Here is a 15,685-nt window from a genome sequence, read left to right on the forward strand (position 1 = left end):
ACTGCCTGTGGCGTTTCTCTGTACGGTTTCTAACACACACAATCTTTCTTTCTCTCTTTCCCCCTCTTCCTTTTCTCCTGTTCTTATGCTGTGCACTTGGTTCTCGTTTTGTCTTGTCAAATTCCTAACTTTTATAGAATCTCACCTCTGTCCTCGTTCAGCTTCAGCCAGTTCCATCAGTTCCCCAGTCCCAACTCCTAAAGTGCCCGTGCGCAGTCGTAGCATCGACAGATTGAAGTCCTCTTTATCTTCATCTGATGCAAGTTCACCAGATTCAACCCAGGTTTGTTGAAAATCCACAGGAATTAGGTTTGTATTAATCAGGGGGTTTGGAACAGCTCAGGATGGGATCTTATTTCAACAGTTTGCTTGCTTATTGAAACGTTCAATAGCTTTTGCTTAAAAAACACAGTATTGAAATCAAATGGGAATTTTGTGGTCCTTGATCTCTCTGATATCTTAAAGGCATGTTGTTTGCTGCTTATGGTTCCCAAAATTTAATTTGGGTAACATTGACTGGGTCTGTGTTTTGGAACATAAAGGAAATGTGAAGTACATCTTGTTGAGAAGTTGTATGTTTGCTGGGATAGCAGCTCTTCTGTCTGTAATGTATTCTAGAGAGCGAGCATTACTTTGTTTTTATGTATCTTCTTAGAAATCAGAGACAGAAAAACCGTCCCCAGGTTCTGGTTTAAGACGCCCTCCCTCGCCATCTGTGTCTGCCCGTAGAAGATCCCCCTCTCCTGCTAATTTGGTGAAGCGTCCTCCATCACCTTCTACAGTTAGGTATGCATCCAGGTTAAATATCTTCTTTTATTCAGAACAAAATGAAGGATGCTTCCTGTCTCAAGACAGCTGTGCTGTTAGAATTTGGATGACCTACACTACGCCATGTTTATACACATAAGGACTTCATTTTTGGTCCGATTTCTCTTTTCCACAGTAGGGATGCAGCTCTTGAACCTTTGTCTCTTTTGTGCTGACAAAATACACCCTGGTTTTCAATACAGTCTGTGCACTATAACCAACAGGAAGCATGTGAGCTTCTGTATAAGCTGATCTGTCTTTATTAGCATAGGAAGTTTCTTGGATTGGAATCACAGGGTTCATCCTTGATGTGGAGGTAAATAGCAGACCTGTTTTGATGTTAGCCCACAAGGAGCGAGTCCAGGTGCCCAGGGTATTTTCGAATCCTGTATTTGAGTTTTATGAGGAAGGCACCAGTAGTTTGTGGGTGGATTTATTTTTAAAAGTGAGGTACGTAATGTAAACTAACTGCTCTCCTCAGTTGCATGTTTGAGGTTTTCAGTGTTAGCCCTGAAAAATATTCTTTATTTCAACAGACAAAAGACTCGCCCACCTTCGCCCAGCGTGTCAAAACAAAGGCCACCATCTCCTACTCCAGTTTCTAAACCGGCACCTATCCAACGTCAACCTCTCACGCCAGGTGTTATAAACATTACCAAAAAGAAAACTGAAGCAGAGAGCAAACCAAAGGATAAGAGCACAGAAGGAACAGGACAAGAACAAGGTTCTTCACCAGCCTTGGACAGGGATGCAGTAGCAGCTACTAGCACAAAGACCAAAGAAGGTGAGTGTTTCTCAGTGACTGACGCAGTCTTATTTGAGACATCTCCAGTGTGTGCTAGGACTGGTGAAATAATTTGTTCGTGAGGCAGACCACTGGAGGGTAGGATGCTTTAAGGCCGAAGCTGTTCATTGCTGATGATTTATACAATAATTTTACATGGTGTGACTTTTGGTGTGGATTTTAGTGCAGTAGTCGGTTATTTGACTTGAAGATTTAAGTCAGGAACTTTCAATATTACTGCTTTTACTGTAATTTTAAGAAAAGCAGAAATCCTGTTTGCCTTTTCGACTTCAGCCACACTAGCTGAGGGATCTACTAGCTTAGGTTTGCAAAGTCAATAGTTAAACTGTGCAAAGGTCTTTCAGTCCAGTTGGTGATTCTTAAAATTGCTTGTGTAGAGACCTGCTTGGAGCAAGAAATCAGCTACTGGTGCATCTCAGGCTGAGAGCCAGTTTTCACAAAGCTAGAAGGCTGCCTCAGTCTCAATTCCAGTGAATATATAATCATTGCTGCCTTAGGAAAAAGTGGTCGGTTCACAGGTCACACTAAGAAATTATCTTGGTAGATTAAGGAGAGCCATATACCAGATAAGCAGTTAGTCTCCTAGTCCTCTTCATCGTGCCAAGTAAGCACAACCTCTGTCCTTCTCACCGGAAGAACGCCATCTGCCATCTCCAGAACAGAATCTGGGAGAGCCTTCTGATGAGGTCTGGCAGGCACTGGGGAGAAGGACTTAGGGGAGACTTAACAGGAAAAGGAGGGATCTCTGGAATTTAAGCTACAGCCAGTGGGCAGTACTGGGGGTGAAAATCCTTCAGACACAAGGTAAGTGGGAACATATGCTTGCTGCATGTTACTGCATGTACAGTTCCTGTTGTGCATTCCTCAGCTGCTGCAGTTGTCTGTTATTTCTGAGGCTCTTCCTGACACTGCTCAATGTTGGATGTGAAATAGTGTTAGTCAGCTGAAGAACTCATTTATGGTACAGTTCTTTGAGTATGTGTTCCTCTAGAAGGAAGCCTGGATGTCATAGTCAAATGTGGATGTCTGTATGAAGTTGCACATCTGTCTTTGGTGTCACGTCATTTATCTTTGCAGTTAGAATGTCCATCCTTCAATGTGCTACATTACTGTGACAAACATCTTGCATGCCTCAAAGGGGGCATAATCATTTGTGATCAATGTTGTCGGTTGGTTGAAACTTCCATAACAATGTGTCCTATTTCTGTATCTTCCAGTTGTTCTGGAACAAGAACACCTGTCCTTGTTCCTTGGTTGTCCCACCTGTCTCCTCTCTACACTGACTTCTGGAACTGTATTAACCCAGTTTATCTGTTTCCATTTTATTTTATTGCTAATTTCCAAGCTAGTCATCTTTGTAATGATTCATACTGGGGCTGGGTGAAGCTCTTTTTCTTTGACACATAGAAGATAAGGAAATAGTGGGCATGTTCTTCAACATAGAGATGATTTAATTTATCTCTTTGAATGTTTTGGTACACTGCAGTATGGCTAAGTGAGGCAAAATCTTTGTTCTTAAAAAGAAAAAGTTGCTTTAAATTTTCAAGGCAATTTTCATTTTACACATCAGTGTAGGCAGTTCACCCTGTGGGTTGGTGCATTACCATATTCCGGACAGCTTCTGAAGTCAGAGCACACCAACGAATGGCATGTGGCAAATCAGTCTCTAGGTCTCGTAGGTTCAGCCTAATCTCAGTTTTGTGCACTTGTATCTTCATACCATCTCTTCTCCTTCAAACTAAACTTGATTGCCCGTTGCTGACAGACAGCAATCAAATTTTTGTCTTGTTTTTTTGTGTCTTTCTACTAAAATATACTGTTCTGCAGTAAAAAGCTTTTTATTTTTCAGTGACTTGGAGCAGTTGTCATTTCTGGCAGCAGCCTTTTGCAGCTTCTCTGAGAGTTAAAAGGATTGTTTCAACTTAAAGCATAAGAAGTGCTCCTTCATGAGCTCTCACCTTATGCATGATGATAGGTAATAAACTATCATGGAGCCTCACTTTTTTGTATCTGGGTAGTGAAACCTTTGGAATATGATTCCTAGATTAATTGTGAATAAATGACTTGCCTTGAAATGTGTTGGAATCTTCTCTCCATCCAACTAATAGTACATTTTACAATTGTTCTGAGACATTTCTCTTGCCTATTTCTCTCTTTCCCCTTCCATCACAAAAAGGTCCTTTGAGAAAAAGACAGTTCTTACCAGGAATGACAGTGGGAGTACAAGAAAAATGGAGCTGAGTGTAAAACACTGGAAGACTCTTCTTAAGGCATGTTAGCAATCATGTTGGGAAGTCCTGTGTCCTGCCCTATGGAAACAGACTGTATGAGGGGTGCATGGAGATGAAAGCACTATTGAAGTAACCACATGGAAAACATCAGTAAAGCTTCAAAAGTGAAAATGCAATGGGAAGGTCCCCCGTAAACTTGAAGTCTCCTACCCTTTCTTTTGTTTCTATGCCCCCTGTTCTTTCCATATCTGTGGTGTTCTGAATCATTGTGACTGATTTTCTTCTATCATTTTCAATACCAGATATTCATCATATTTCAAGCTGTCATTATCATGTTATAACCCTATAACCTAAAAGCCTAAAACCTTTAGGCTTCTTGCGGGGGATTAAGTTGTCTTATTTAGGTTCAGTTTTGAGGGGGGAAAATAGGTTTAACCTGACATTGAATGTCAACCAATTTTGATACAACTGAGATTCCAGTAGTGTTAAAATAGGACTGCCACCTTGGTTGTTGTGCAAGTGCACAATAGAAGATGGCCTCTGCTGTAAAAATTGACTAGTCTAAACTGGCAAGACACTCAAGTGGTAGAGGAGAAGAGAGGTATTTTGATTTCTTCATGGTTATATACTGGCAATACTAAGTGAACCCTCTCTCCTTTTCTTTAAATAAAACATAAAGTTGCAAAATATAGGAAGAAAAGCACGTGCAAGTCTTGAGTAGGCAGATTCTGCTAACGATTCTTACAACTGCAAAGGAGTGGTCTCTCCTGCTCAGGGAGGAGGAGGAGGAAACCTTTTGACTGAGTTCAGATTTGGAACTGCTGTGGCTAATTCTTGGTTGTACCAACATGACAGCATTTTTGCCCAAATCGGAAGCAATGTGTGTTCTGGGGAGGTGTTTCTTTTTCAGCATTGGATAAATCTAAATATTAGAAAACGTCTCTGTGACTGCACTCCATCAGTGCTGGAATGCTTTTCCTAGGACTGTAAGAAAAATTTTTATGCACAAAACACTGCCATGATTCGGCTGCTGAGGGTTTACTCTGTGTAATTATGCCCTACAGCTGCAGGTAGTGATTATGTGTCCATGAGGCTTAAGCAGCTTTTCAGGTATTAAAGTTCCTAATGATGGCATTGTGTTTTGAATGATTTGTCTTTAGGTCAGAGGCAAAATAACTGATCAAACCCTGATGTCATTGTTCATTAAAATTACCTTGACTTGAAAGCTTTATAAATGTTAAGCAAACATATATGTGCTGATTTATGAAATATTAAAAAGAAGAAAGGCAGGTCCTCACCAACATTATGATGCTATTGCTCTACTGACACCAAGAGCTAATTCTCTGAATATTCAGATCATGAGTTCTTAAGTCACATTCAAACAGTAATATTTCTAGAGAGCAGGAATAACTGATAAAAATCAGAGTTCTTTCAATATATATTGAGAGCAACTGGATGGCAAGGGTTGGGGGTTTTTTGCTGATGTTAATTTATAATAGTATCTCTGATGTTCAGACACCATACCACCAGGCAGGACATGAAGAAACATAAACTGCAGGACTGTACAAATATCTGCTAACCTGGTGGTTGGAGCTGTTTTGATCTCCATGTATATTGGAAATTGATTTGTTGCTAAAATGTGTAGAAATATGGTATTACTGAAGTCATTAGTACGTGCCTTCAGGGCCAGATAAAATGGTGATTATTTGCACCCTAAGATACTCTGTAAATATAAAGGCATGAATGTTAATGTTAGGAAACAAGAGAAATCAAAAAAAAATTAATATTTCCTCTTCAGGGTCATGTGCGTTCAGTTTTATTAGAAGGAAGTTAAGTATATTTCCTAAAGCAGTTTTTTTTTTTTTTCAGTTTTCTTTTAAGTATTTGTAAGTATTATAGAATAAATGTGTCTTTTCAGAAACATGTTTTTAAGTACTATGGTAATTGGAGAATATCTTTAACTGGATTGTCTGGAATATGGCTGGATCAGTATAGTTGAAATTAGTTGTTATTATTTCAGTGTCAGTGAGATCTTGTGGCTCTGCATTTCTTTAGGGCTCCCCTTTGGCTCTTGTGGGCCTTTAGATGATGTGCACTGATCAAAAATGATAGTGGGTCAGTTGGCCAAAAGAAAAATCTCAGCTTACAGTGATAACGTCTTTCTTAATTTTAAGTTACTGGGGCTTTTTAACAGCAGTTTCTTTTAACCTTTGCAGAATCAGGTAGCAAAACAGTAGCAGGGACCACCACAGCTGAAGAAGCTGCTAAAATCTTGGCAGAGAAACGACGTCTAGCACGGGAGCAAAGAGAGCGTGAAGACCAAGAAAGAATTCAGAGACAGGAAGAGGAAAGGTAACAATTCAGGAGAAGGAAGGGATGCTTTCAATGGTGGGGTGTGATTGGAATGGACACTCCAGCTGTATATGTTTCCTAAGCTTTAATTACAGTTCCTGTAAATCTTAATGCAGTTCCTGAAGCAGAGGCAGACGTTAGCACCATTTGAGACAGGACAGGTTGCTGTGTGTATCGCTAATCTATATCTCAGTATATACGTAATGCATAGTCCCTGTGGAAATCACTGTTGCTTTTTTCTTCCAGTCACCAGTAGTGCTTTTATTTCAAAACTAGAATGTGGTTTTTACACCACTTGTATTTGTTTTGTTTGTATTTGTCTTGAAATAGTCAACCTCTCCGTATTAAACTTTCCTTTGATGAACTCAGGCAGTGTTTTGATGATACATTAAATCTCATGTTAGTGATCCAAAATCTGGATCAGAAATGTTGCAGCCAAGTAATTCAAAGTGATAAATCAGTATACATTTGGTTCACTGTATAGAAGTTGTTAAAAATAAATTCTTAACTTTGCGCTGACTAACTTTATTCCAGATCAGGGATCACCTGTCTGTGTTTCTGTGAACATGATAGAACATCAGATTTTGTCTGTTTTCCAGTCACGGGTATAAAGCTGTCATAAACTTTCATATAGTCTGCTATAGATGTTTTATCAGAAATATGTCATCAGATCTGTTGTGTATGTCTGCATGATCTAGCAGTGTACACCTCCAGTATATCTCTGGATTTCAGACTATAGAAGAAACAGTCTTTTAGGAAATCCAACTAAATTTATGTTTGATAGTGATTAAAAGCTTCATTTGTGTCATGGATGCAGGTGGTATTTATTAAATAGTTGTCACTTAATCAAGTTCTCAGTTAAACTTTCCATTATTGGAGCAACCTGCCTTGACCTTGACTTAATCAGCAAAGAACGTTTATGTACTCATAGATAGTGTCTTCCAAGTTATTCTGCTTTTTCCTTTGACTGGTCTGGATGGTGGCATTTGTAAATCCGCACCAGAAAGTATCTTTACGGTTATTTTGTGATTGGATAACTTAGAACTTCCTTGCTTTCCTAGTCTGTCTCATGTGCATGCACACTTTAAAGAAATAAATATCCAGTCGGTAATCTGTATCTTGGAAACACTAGAATCAGAGAAGAAGAAACAGCCAAGAGAGCAACTGAGGAAAAAGCACTGCGGGAGGAGGAGCTCCGCAAGCAGGAAGAAGAAAAGAGACTGGCTTTTGAAGAACAACAAAGACAAGCTGAAGAGGAGAGGATCCGCCGAGAACAGGAAGAGCAGGAAAAACTTGCAGAGCTTCAACACCAGGTCTGCTTATCTGTAGGCTCCAGCTGTGTTCCTCATACAAGCTGCTGACGTGTTTTCGAGGGGGTTGTCTTTGATTTTCTTTAACAGAACAGTTTTGACACGTCTCTGTCAGGAATGATGTAAAGCAGAGTTCATCCTGTCTGAGATGGATTTGAGAATCTCTTGAAGTCGTTTCCTTGCCCTAGTCTATGTGATTTTTTTTTTTTTTTTCCCCTTCCCCGCCCCCCTTTGATAAATTCAAGTGTGGGGCAGAAGCAGGTATTTTGGAAATTTTTTTAGCCATCTGGGATGCTATTTTGCACATGTAAAATATTTGTACTGAGCCCACTTTACCAACTTACTGCTCCAGATTATAAGGAGGTGGTCTGTCTGGAAAGTCATCTGGCTTGCTCTGATTCCTTTAAAAGAAAGCTTGGTAGTGTTTCCAAGTCTGCTTTTCTGGTTGCTAAATAGTCTTCCACAGCTAGTATCTGTGTACCTTTAAAAAGGCATCCTTCTAACTGAAGGAGGCTGTTTTGCAGAAAGTGGACTTTCTTTAAATGAGATTGATTTTGAAAATTAAAGCAATTTTACAATTGAATTCTTTGCGTTGAAAGAGCTGTATCTTATGGATAGCATTGACATGTCTGTTTCTTTAAAAGCTTGTTTGAGTTTATAACAATTATTCAGTGTTAACTATGCTTCTGTTTTCTTTCTGGTCACACTAGAAAAGATTTTTCCAGTGTGGAAGGAACAGAAGATGTTCAGCACCAAGTATCTTGGCAGTAATACCTGACTGCCTAGATTTTTAAGTTAACCTTGCCACATTTAGAATTTAATTGCTGTCTTGCTACTTTATAAATTATCCTTCTTAGACAGATCTTCATCCTGAAGTATAGTTTGAACGCTGAGTAGCTCAACAACATTCAGAATATTTGCATAATCACAATATAGCCATGCACATCATTTTTCTTTTCAGATCAGTTTCTGAATGTCATAGTAATACATATTTCATGTCAGTAGCTGGGTAATTGGCATTTAGCTGCAACGTATGGTAATATTAAGTAACGACTGTCTGATGTTCCTGTCTGTGTTGAACCACAATCTCTGTAACAGCTCTTTTGACTCTTGGGAATGAGTTGTGCACTGGATGCTCTCTTCTTTTTGTTTTATTTTCAGAGAGAAGAAGCTGAAGCAAAAGCCCAAGAAGAGGCTGAAAGACAGCGGCTGGAAAGAGAGAGAATTATGCGGCAAAATATGCAGGAAAGGCTTGAAAGAAAAAAGGTATACTGTTTTGAAAGCAGAGAGGTTTCTCAGCCTAAAATAGTGGTTGAAGTGTTAAACTGAACAGGCAAACTGTCTCAGATGCATTTAAATAGAAGTAGTGTGGGTTTTTTTTAAAAGCCAACTCTGGCTTGTGAGCTTTAAAATGGTGAATAAAGTAGTAAATTTATGAAACATGAAAATATATTATGATTGATGAAAATTTAAACCAGAGTGCTGAAATATAAAGCTCTGTATGTCATTGCAACTATTTTCACTGTTTTAACAGAGAATTGAAGAAATAATGAAAAGAACACGAAAGTCAGATCAAAACGAATCCAAGGTACTTTTTTGTTTGAATCTGTATAATGACAGAATAGGCCCTTGCCAGAGAAGGCTTTGCCTTGTATCCTGTCTTCCTCTCTTATCCTTACTCAAACTGGCTTCCACATGAAGTGCAAAGTCCTGGTGCACCAGAGTAATTTTCAGTAGCTTCCCATTGCACACGTTCTGCTTTGCTTGTTCTGACGAAAAGTCTTTGATGCGTTTTTGTTCAAGGCGTATAGAAACAATGTGATCTGGCATTATGACTTGCAGATTGGTTAAAAAAAAGCCACTGGTTAGATTTTCTTTTTTTTTTTTTTTTTTTTAACTGTATGCATTCTTCCGGGGCTATTTTTCCCCAGAAAACTTAAATTCCTGGCTTCATCTGTTTGCTTAAAGCAAATTTTGGATGCCCCTTGGATTGCTACAGTAAACTGGGATATATTTTTGTTAAATGTAGTGACCTAAGGTTTGTGGTAAATTATGCATATTGTATTCAGGAGTAGTTGTTCTTCTCTGAACATTCAAAGACCCAAGTCTTCATATAGCTGAAAATGAATAAATAGTTAGCACACACCTTGGAGAAATGAGGGGAAAAGGAACTCAGGAATAGTTCATAGGTAGGAGATGGAAGTGGGTCCCACATATTTCTTTACGGGCTCTGGCTCAGCAGAGCATGCATTGCTGGGTGACTTGATTGTCTTTTAGCCTTTGGACTAGTGTGGCCTTACTGCTGGGCACAGAATAGCCCGGCATGGGATCTGTGATTGAACCATTTGTGCAACTGTCCTGTTAGCTAGAGGGTAATGAGTTATTCCAAATAACACTCCGGCAATTCAGTTGCAGAATGAAGGGAAGTCTGCCTCTGAGGCTATGGAGGCAGAGGATATTGAAGAGGAGGAAGAGTTGGGTCTTGAGAAGACTGATCAACCAGGTAAGGAAACTTGATGAGTCAGGTCTAAGTGGCAGTCAGTGTCTCAGTGATGTTTAAGCATTGTTAAAAAGGTCACTCACATAATAGCATTGTGATGGTCTGAGACACAAGTCCCAGAAATGCCAGGGAGGCTCAGTAGATCATTGCCTGTTCCATACCACAAGAGACGGTCAAAATGATTAAATGCAAAAATGATTTGAGAGTGAAATGCAGGCAGCGTGCTTTCATTTTATGAGTGTATTTTTAAAGATGGAAAACAAATTTCATGTTGTTACAGGCAGCTTGTCTATAGAGAAATGAATCTCTTGAAGCCAAGTGCCTCGAGTTTTGGCTAGGAAAGGTCATTTTAGCACTTGTATTTTATTCATTTAGAATAGCAATTCTGTTACTGAAGCTCTTTATTTTTATTTTTTCTTTCTTTTTTTTTCTTCCCCCCCACTTTCAGGAAAGCTAAATGGCATTGAGTTAGCCCAGGAGGTCAAGGGGGAGGCAGAGGGTTGTTTAGAGACTGCAAATAGCTTGATCTCTACGGAATCTGAGGAAAAAGATTTGTCAGAGTTGAAGGCCAGTGAAGTGTTCATGAATGGAGGCGATTTGAAAAGTGATGAAGGGTCTCTTCTTGTTACTGAATTAAAGGATTCCAGGTGAGTCTGTGTAGGTGGCTGCTTTACTGTCAGAGCAGTTAATCCGTCACACAAGGAATATCTCTCTATGTTTAAATTAAATTTAGTGCTGTATGTAGCATTGCCTCGAATTTTGCACCCTGCTAGCTTTGTGGTATTTCTCTGGCTTGCTCCAGGCATGTGGTGTGTGCATGCTGTCAGTTTACTGCTTCACGCAGAGGCAGTTAGTTCAGGATAATTGTTTGTTTAGATGGCACCATGTTAACAGTACTGGCTTTGCTGAGAAGCAAGACACGTAGCCAGCAATGTGGCAGTGTTACTTATAAAGAACGGCATTGGCTTGAAATCTTTTCCCTTGAAATGGCTAGCAGTCCTTTTCACTAACAACGTTAAACAAGAGGGAGGGGAACAACACTGAAAAGAAAGAATAACATACAGAAAGGTCTAGAACAGTTTCAATTGTGCTGAAACACCAGATACAACACAAAAGCCTCCCTTAATGGGAATTTTAGTATTTCAAATTTTATCTTTTTGAACATAAAGCATTTCCATCTACTACTAGAAAAGTCTGTCCTCTGATGCTTGTTCCATTTGCTCATCTAAATGCTAATGATTCAGAAATGACATTGTGAACTCTTTTTTTAAAGTGATGATAAATTAATTTCATTCCTCCAGTGATGGAATACAAAAACATTTTCATGATTATCTTAAGAATGAATGAAAATTGATCACTCTGATCTGGGTTTAGATTTTGAATGTTTTAAATATTGCTAGTCTTCTGAGGCTTAGTTTTGTGTTTAAAAAGTCTTAACTGGAAAAAAGGAAAATGCACACTACTAAAACAGGGGTTTAGTGGTGCAGGGCTTTAAACTTGTTGCTTTCTTCTATCAAATATCCGGAGCCATACCTTACCTGAGAGCTATTAGTATAGTAAAAAGTGTCTGTATGTTGGTGAGTCATTCTTCCCCATTGGCTCTTGGACGGGAGATCTCCATGGCAGCCGGAGGAGCTTGTCTGGGAATGCCCTTCAGGATATTCAGTGCTTTGCAAAGTATGCAGACTGCTAATTGGCTGGCCTGTAATCAGTCTAAAGGTCAAACATGCAGAAATTGTAATATAAGCATCCATTCGTTTTTTTTTTTTCTAGCCATCCTGCAGAAGAAATGGTTATCGATGACTCGGTGAAGTTGGGTGTTAACGAAGCTGATCGTACAATTGGACTTATTCAGAATCTTAATGGAAAATCTGGTTCGTGGACTTTTGAGGAGTTTATTGACGTTGGAGTACATTCCAAGTCAACCAAACTAAGCTCGGACAGCATCTCTGCTGGTAACTGTAATCAAAACTTGAATGATGCTGCTACAATACCTTCTAGTCCCAAATTGGCTTTTGAGGAAGATGGTGCAGTGAATTCATTGACCAAACCTATAGATTCTTCATCAGGTAATCCAAGCTGATTTCCCTATCTGTCTCTTCCTCTGGCTAGGTAATTAACCTCCTTGCATATTACTCTCCTTGCCTTAACTTCAGCTTCTTATTTTCAAGGCACTTTTTCCAATGTGTAGGCCGGAGGGAAAGCTGTTTCTTTAGTGCTTGTAACTTGCATTCTGTCAAAAGGAGTCACCAACTGATGCCTTTTTAGGGACTTGCTCTAGACAGCAGCCAAGGCCCGTCATTAAGGCTCTTCCAAAGACACAGCTGAGCCCCTGCGAAGCTCCTGTATCTCCTACCAGCACTCAAGCCCATCTGTTGTATTTTTAGGCTTCTTCTAAGATGTCTTAAATGGCACATGTTACTTTTGAAGATGCTAACACTTTAAAAGGTGTCTGATGTAACTCTACAGACAAGACCTTTCCACTCCTAGGCATGTTCTGTAACTTTCTGATGCTGGCCTGCATGATCTTGCAAGGTCTCTTCAAGCTCTGGCAAGGTATTAGCTGTCCTCTCTACTTACTGTAGAATAGTCTTTCACTTCACCGAGTGGGGCGTAACACCAACTTTAAATTCCACAGACAGTTGTGTTACATTTTGGGAGGAGTAATAAAGCTGCACACACAATATTCTGAATTTTCTGAAGGAAGGAGGGCTGCATCTGAAGCCACATGTACTTGAGAAGCCAAACCCTGATGCAGTACAGCATAGTGTGTCAGAGAGGCTTCAGTAAGCTAGTTTATGTAAGACTAAACTTCTCTGGTGTTGGAGCTAAACCCCAAATGGACGTACTCACAGCAGGAGATCTCTTTCCATGAGATAAATGACTGTGTGAACAGTTGAAACGAATGGCAGTGGAAAAAACAAGACTTGCTATCCACGTTTTCTTTAAGAAGTGATGTGTAGCACTTTTTTTTATTAAAGTGTAGCACTTTTCTAGACTGAACTGTTTCCTGAGTCTCCTCTGTCACTCTGCGTCTTGTGAATTTTAGTCCCGTGGACTCATTGAGACTTTCCTTGAGGCCTCAACTAACTGGACCATGGGAATAGACGGGTTTGATGTGATATTGCTGATCACATTTTGTTCTGATCAAAATCATTAACTTTTTAGTGAAGAAAGTGTTGCCTTTTAATTTTGAACTTGAAAGTGTTTAGACATAATATGTTTTAAGAATTATTTACATAACTTTGAAAACTAATATTCGTATATAAAAAAAGAAAAGCTACTGTACTGATTTTGGACCGTAAGTAACCAAGTGGTTCTGTGCTCACTGCCTGGATGTAGACTCTGACAGTGATGATAGACGTATGTGGCATACACACAGTTATGATGGTTAAATGTTTTCTTCTCTTTGCTCTTTGGACAGAACTGTGAACACTAGAGAGACCTGGAAATAATCTGATTGCACTTCAGTAATCCAGTGTTTTATCAAGTACCGAAGGCCTTGTTTTGAAAAGCTGCTTGTTTACCTTTATCCATCTTCAAGTTTGCAAAAAACATAAAACACCAGGGGGAGGGATGACAGACTTCTGATTTGCACCTTGAAACATTTCAGGGAAACTATTGTGCTGATGTTCCTTTTCCATTCGTTTAGTAATTGTTAGATAAGACTTCCTTGTTCAAATATCACTTGTTTCCCTTTTACAGGCTTTACAGTAACCTGTTTGAGTCTTTTTTTTATTTTTGTATCAGTATGATGTACAGCAACATGCCACTGGAGGCTCCCCACTTAGCTACTGGCCAGATTTTGCATATTCCTAAAATGGCACTTGATGAAGTAAAAGACTCATTCAGTGTGTGTTAAAGTTGAACTCCCTTTGTAACATTCTAGAAAAATGCTATTGCTTGTTGGTTCATGTGCTATTTAAAAATGCAAAATTTAATATCTTCAATCTTGAATGAAGGAGAAAAATTCCTTATTTTCTAATGTGAAAATACTGGCAGTTTCAAAATGCAGTATTGTACCATCACTAATATGTTTTAATCTACTGGCAAACATCAAAATGTTTTACAGCATATGCACAAAAATGTTGAGTACCTAGATATGTCTGTCAGTGCAGTTTAACATGTCATGCTTTTAAAAGTGTTTTCCTTTTGAATTACTTATTTAAGTTTATCTACACTTATGGAAGTATTATTTTATTGTGTACATAACAGTATTAGACCACTGAAGTAATGTTTTTTTCATGTTAATTATTCTAAGTGTTCCTATTCTAGCTTTATAACAGTGGCTGCAAGCTGCATATATATTTCCCTTCCCCTAAAGCCTGCATTAAGTAATCTATTTAACCTAAACTTGCCTGCTTTTTACAGCATGAAGAGATAACTAAGCATCTTCTGAAAATTGCTACTAAAAGTAATAATGGAGTCTTGTTCTTATATCTCCTGTAACAGATATACTGGATAAGTGATTACTTTAAAGAATAGCTGTCTCAAATCCTGCTATAAACAATTGGCTGATACTTCAATTCAAATGAATCATCCAAATGGCAGCTGTGTTTTCAGTGGTTAAATGCAAATAGTTTTGCTGGAACTACATGTGTTCTTTCCTCGACATTGCAGTTACAGTTGGAAACCCTCCGCCTTCTTACTCTTGCTGTTTGCTATTCAGAATACAGTAGAACTGTTTTAGACTTTAGAGCAGTGCCTTAGGTAAAAGGAAAAATGTATTTTTGTATGATAGCTGTTTCATTCTGGCAGAGACAATCATTCTAACAAAAAAAGATGCCGATATTTTTTTCTGTGCCGATATTGTGTTGAATGGTCTGTTACAGCTCTATGTAAATATGTGCGCACTGTTAAATAAACTTTGCAGTTGAACAATGCTTTATTTCTGTAATGCTAAACGTTACCTTGCTAGGAGGCTCCAACCTCTTGCCATGCTGACCTGCCTTGAGATGCACTCTGGTACTGCTCTAACTACTCCACAGTGCAGGTTCCCAAAACTAGTAGCCTCTTTGGCAATTGCATTTGTGTGGTTGGGAAGGTATTTGTACTAACACCTTCAGACCTTGCTGTGTTTGTACATGCTGATGACACGTTCATAACTGTTGAATTCTTTCACTTGCTTTTCACTAAAAGCCTTTGCCTTTTACTTCTAGCACCAGCATCTTTATATGCTAGCGGTGAGTCCAGCAGTGCTCCATGGCCACAGTGGAGCAGTGACTGCCAAGAATACAGCATGATGCTGCCTTTTGTAAGAAAAACAAGAGTTCTTTGTTTCTGGGAAGTGTTTGTGAATGAAAGGGAATGACTGGAGCAGCATCCAGTTGATAAGTATTTCTATATTTCACTACTGTGGAAAAAAACCCCTTAAACCAGCATTCAGGTTACTGAAGGGTAGTAGATCTGTGTATGGACAGTGGCTGTACATAAGTTCTCCAAAGGGCTTTTTCACAGAGGCTGTTCCTGGCAGATGGTCCAGTGTCAGGTTTGGGGTTTTTTTTAATAATTAGTTTATGGAAATTGGTGCTTTGGTCCTCAGATATTTAAGGGTGCTATGACAGAACAGCTGACTCTACTTTGCCAGTATCAATGCATGAGACTTGATTGTGGTAGCTCAGCCATAAGAGGTGTCAATTGTGTAAGAAAGATGGCAAAATGAAAAAACAATTTTCCAGGC

General features: G+C 39.1%; 1 protein-coding gene across 17 annotated transcripts in view; it reads left to right on the plus strand.

Annotated features, from left to right (window-relative positions):
- MAP7D3 (MAP7 domain containing 3) overlaps nt 1-14,888 on the plus strand; it is a 47,847-nt gene extending 32,959 nt beyond the window's left edge. For 9 of the 17 annotated variants that reach the window (XM_029996513.2, XM_029996516.2, XM_029996517.2 and 6 more), the window contains 10 exons: nt 138-283; nt 656-786; nt 1,344-1,591; nt 6,060-6,195; nt 7,328-7,508; nt 8,667-8,771; nt 9,040-9,093; nt 9,915-10,008; nt 10,454-10,652; nt 11,779-14,888. In XM_029996513.2, the coding sequence (XP_029852373.1) occupies nt 138-283; nt 656-786; nt 1,344-1,591; nt 6,060-6,195; nt 7,328-7,508; nt 8,667-8,771; nt 9,040-9,093; nt 9,915-10,008; nt 10,454-10,652; nt 11,779-12,088 (1,604 nt within the window). In that variant the 3' untranslated portion in view covers nt 12,089-14,888. The remainder of the gene's footprint in view (nt 1-137; nt 284-655; nt 787-1,343; nt 1,592-6,059; nt 6,196-7,327; nt 7,509-8,666; nt 8,772-9,039; nt 9,094-9,914; nt 10,009-10,453; nt 10,653-11,778) is intronic. The other 8 variants (XM_029996520.2, XM_029996518.2, XM_029996521.2 and 5 more) reach the window with 2 other exon arrangements.
- Nucleotides 14,889-15,685: the final 797 nt, after the last annotated feature.

This window comes from Aquila chrysaetos, chromosome 21, assembly GCF_900496995.4.
Source record: "Aquila chrysaetos chrysaetos chromosome 21, bAquChr1.4, whole genome shotgun sequence".
NCBI classification, from domain to species: domain Eukaryota; kingdom Metazoa; phylum Chordata; class Aves; order Accipitriformes; family Accipitridae; genus Aquila; species Aquila chrysaetos.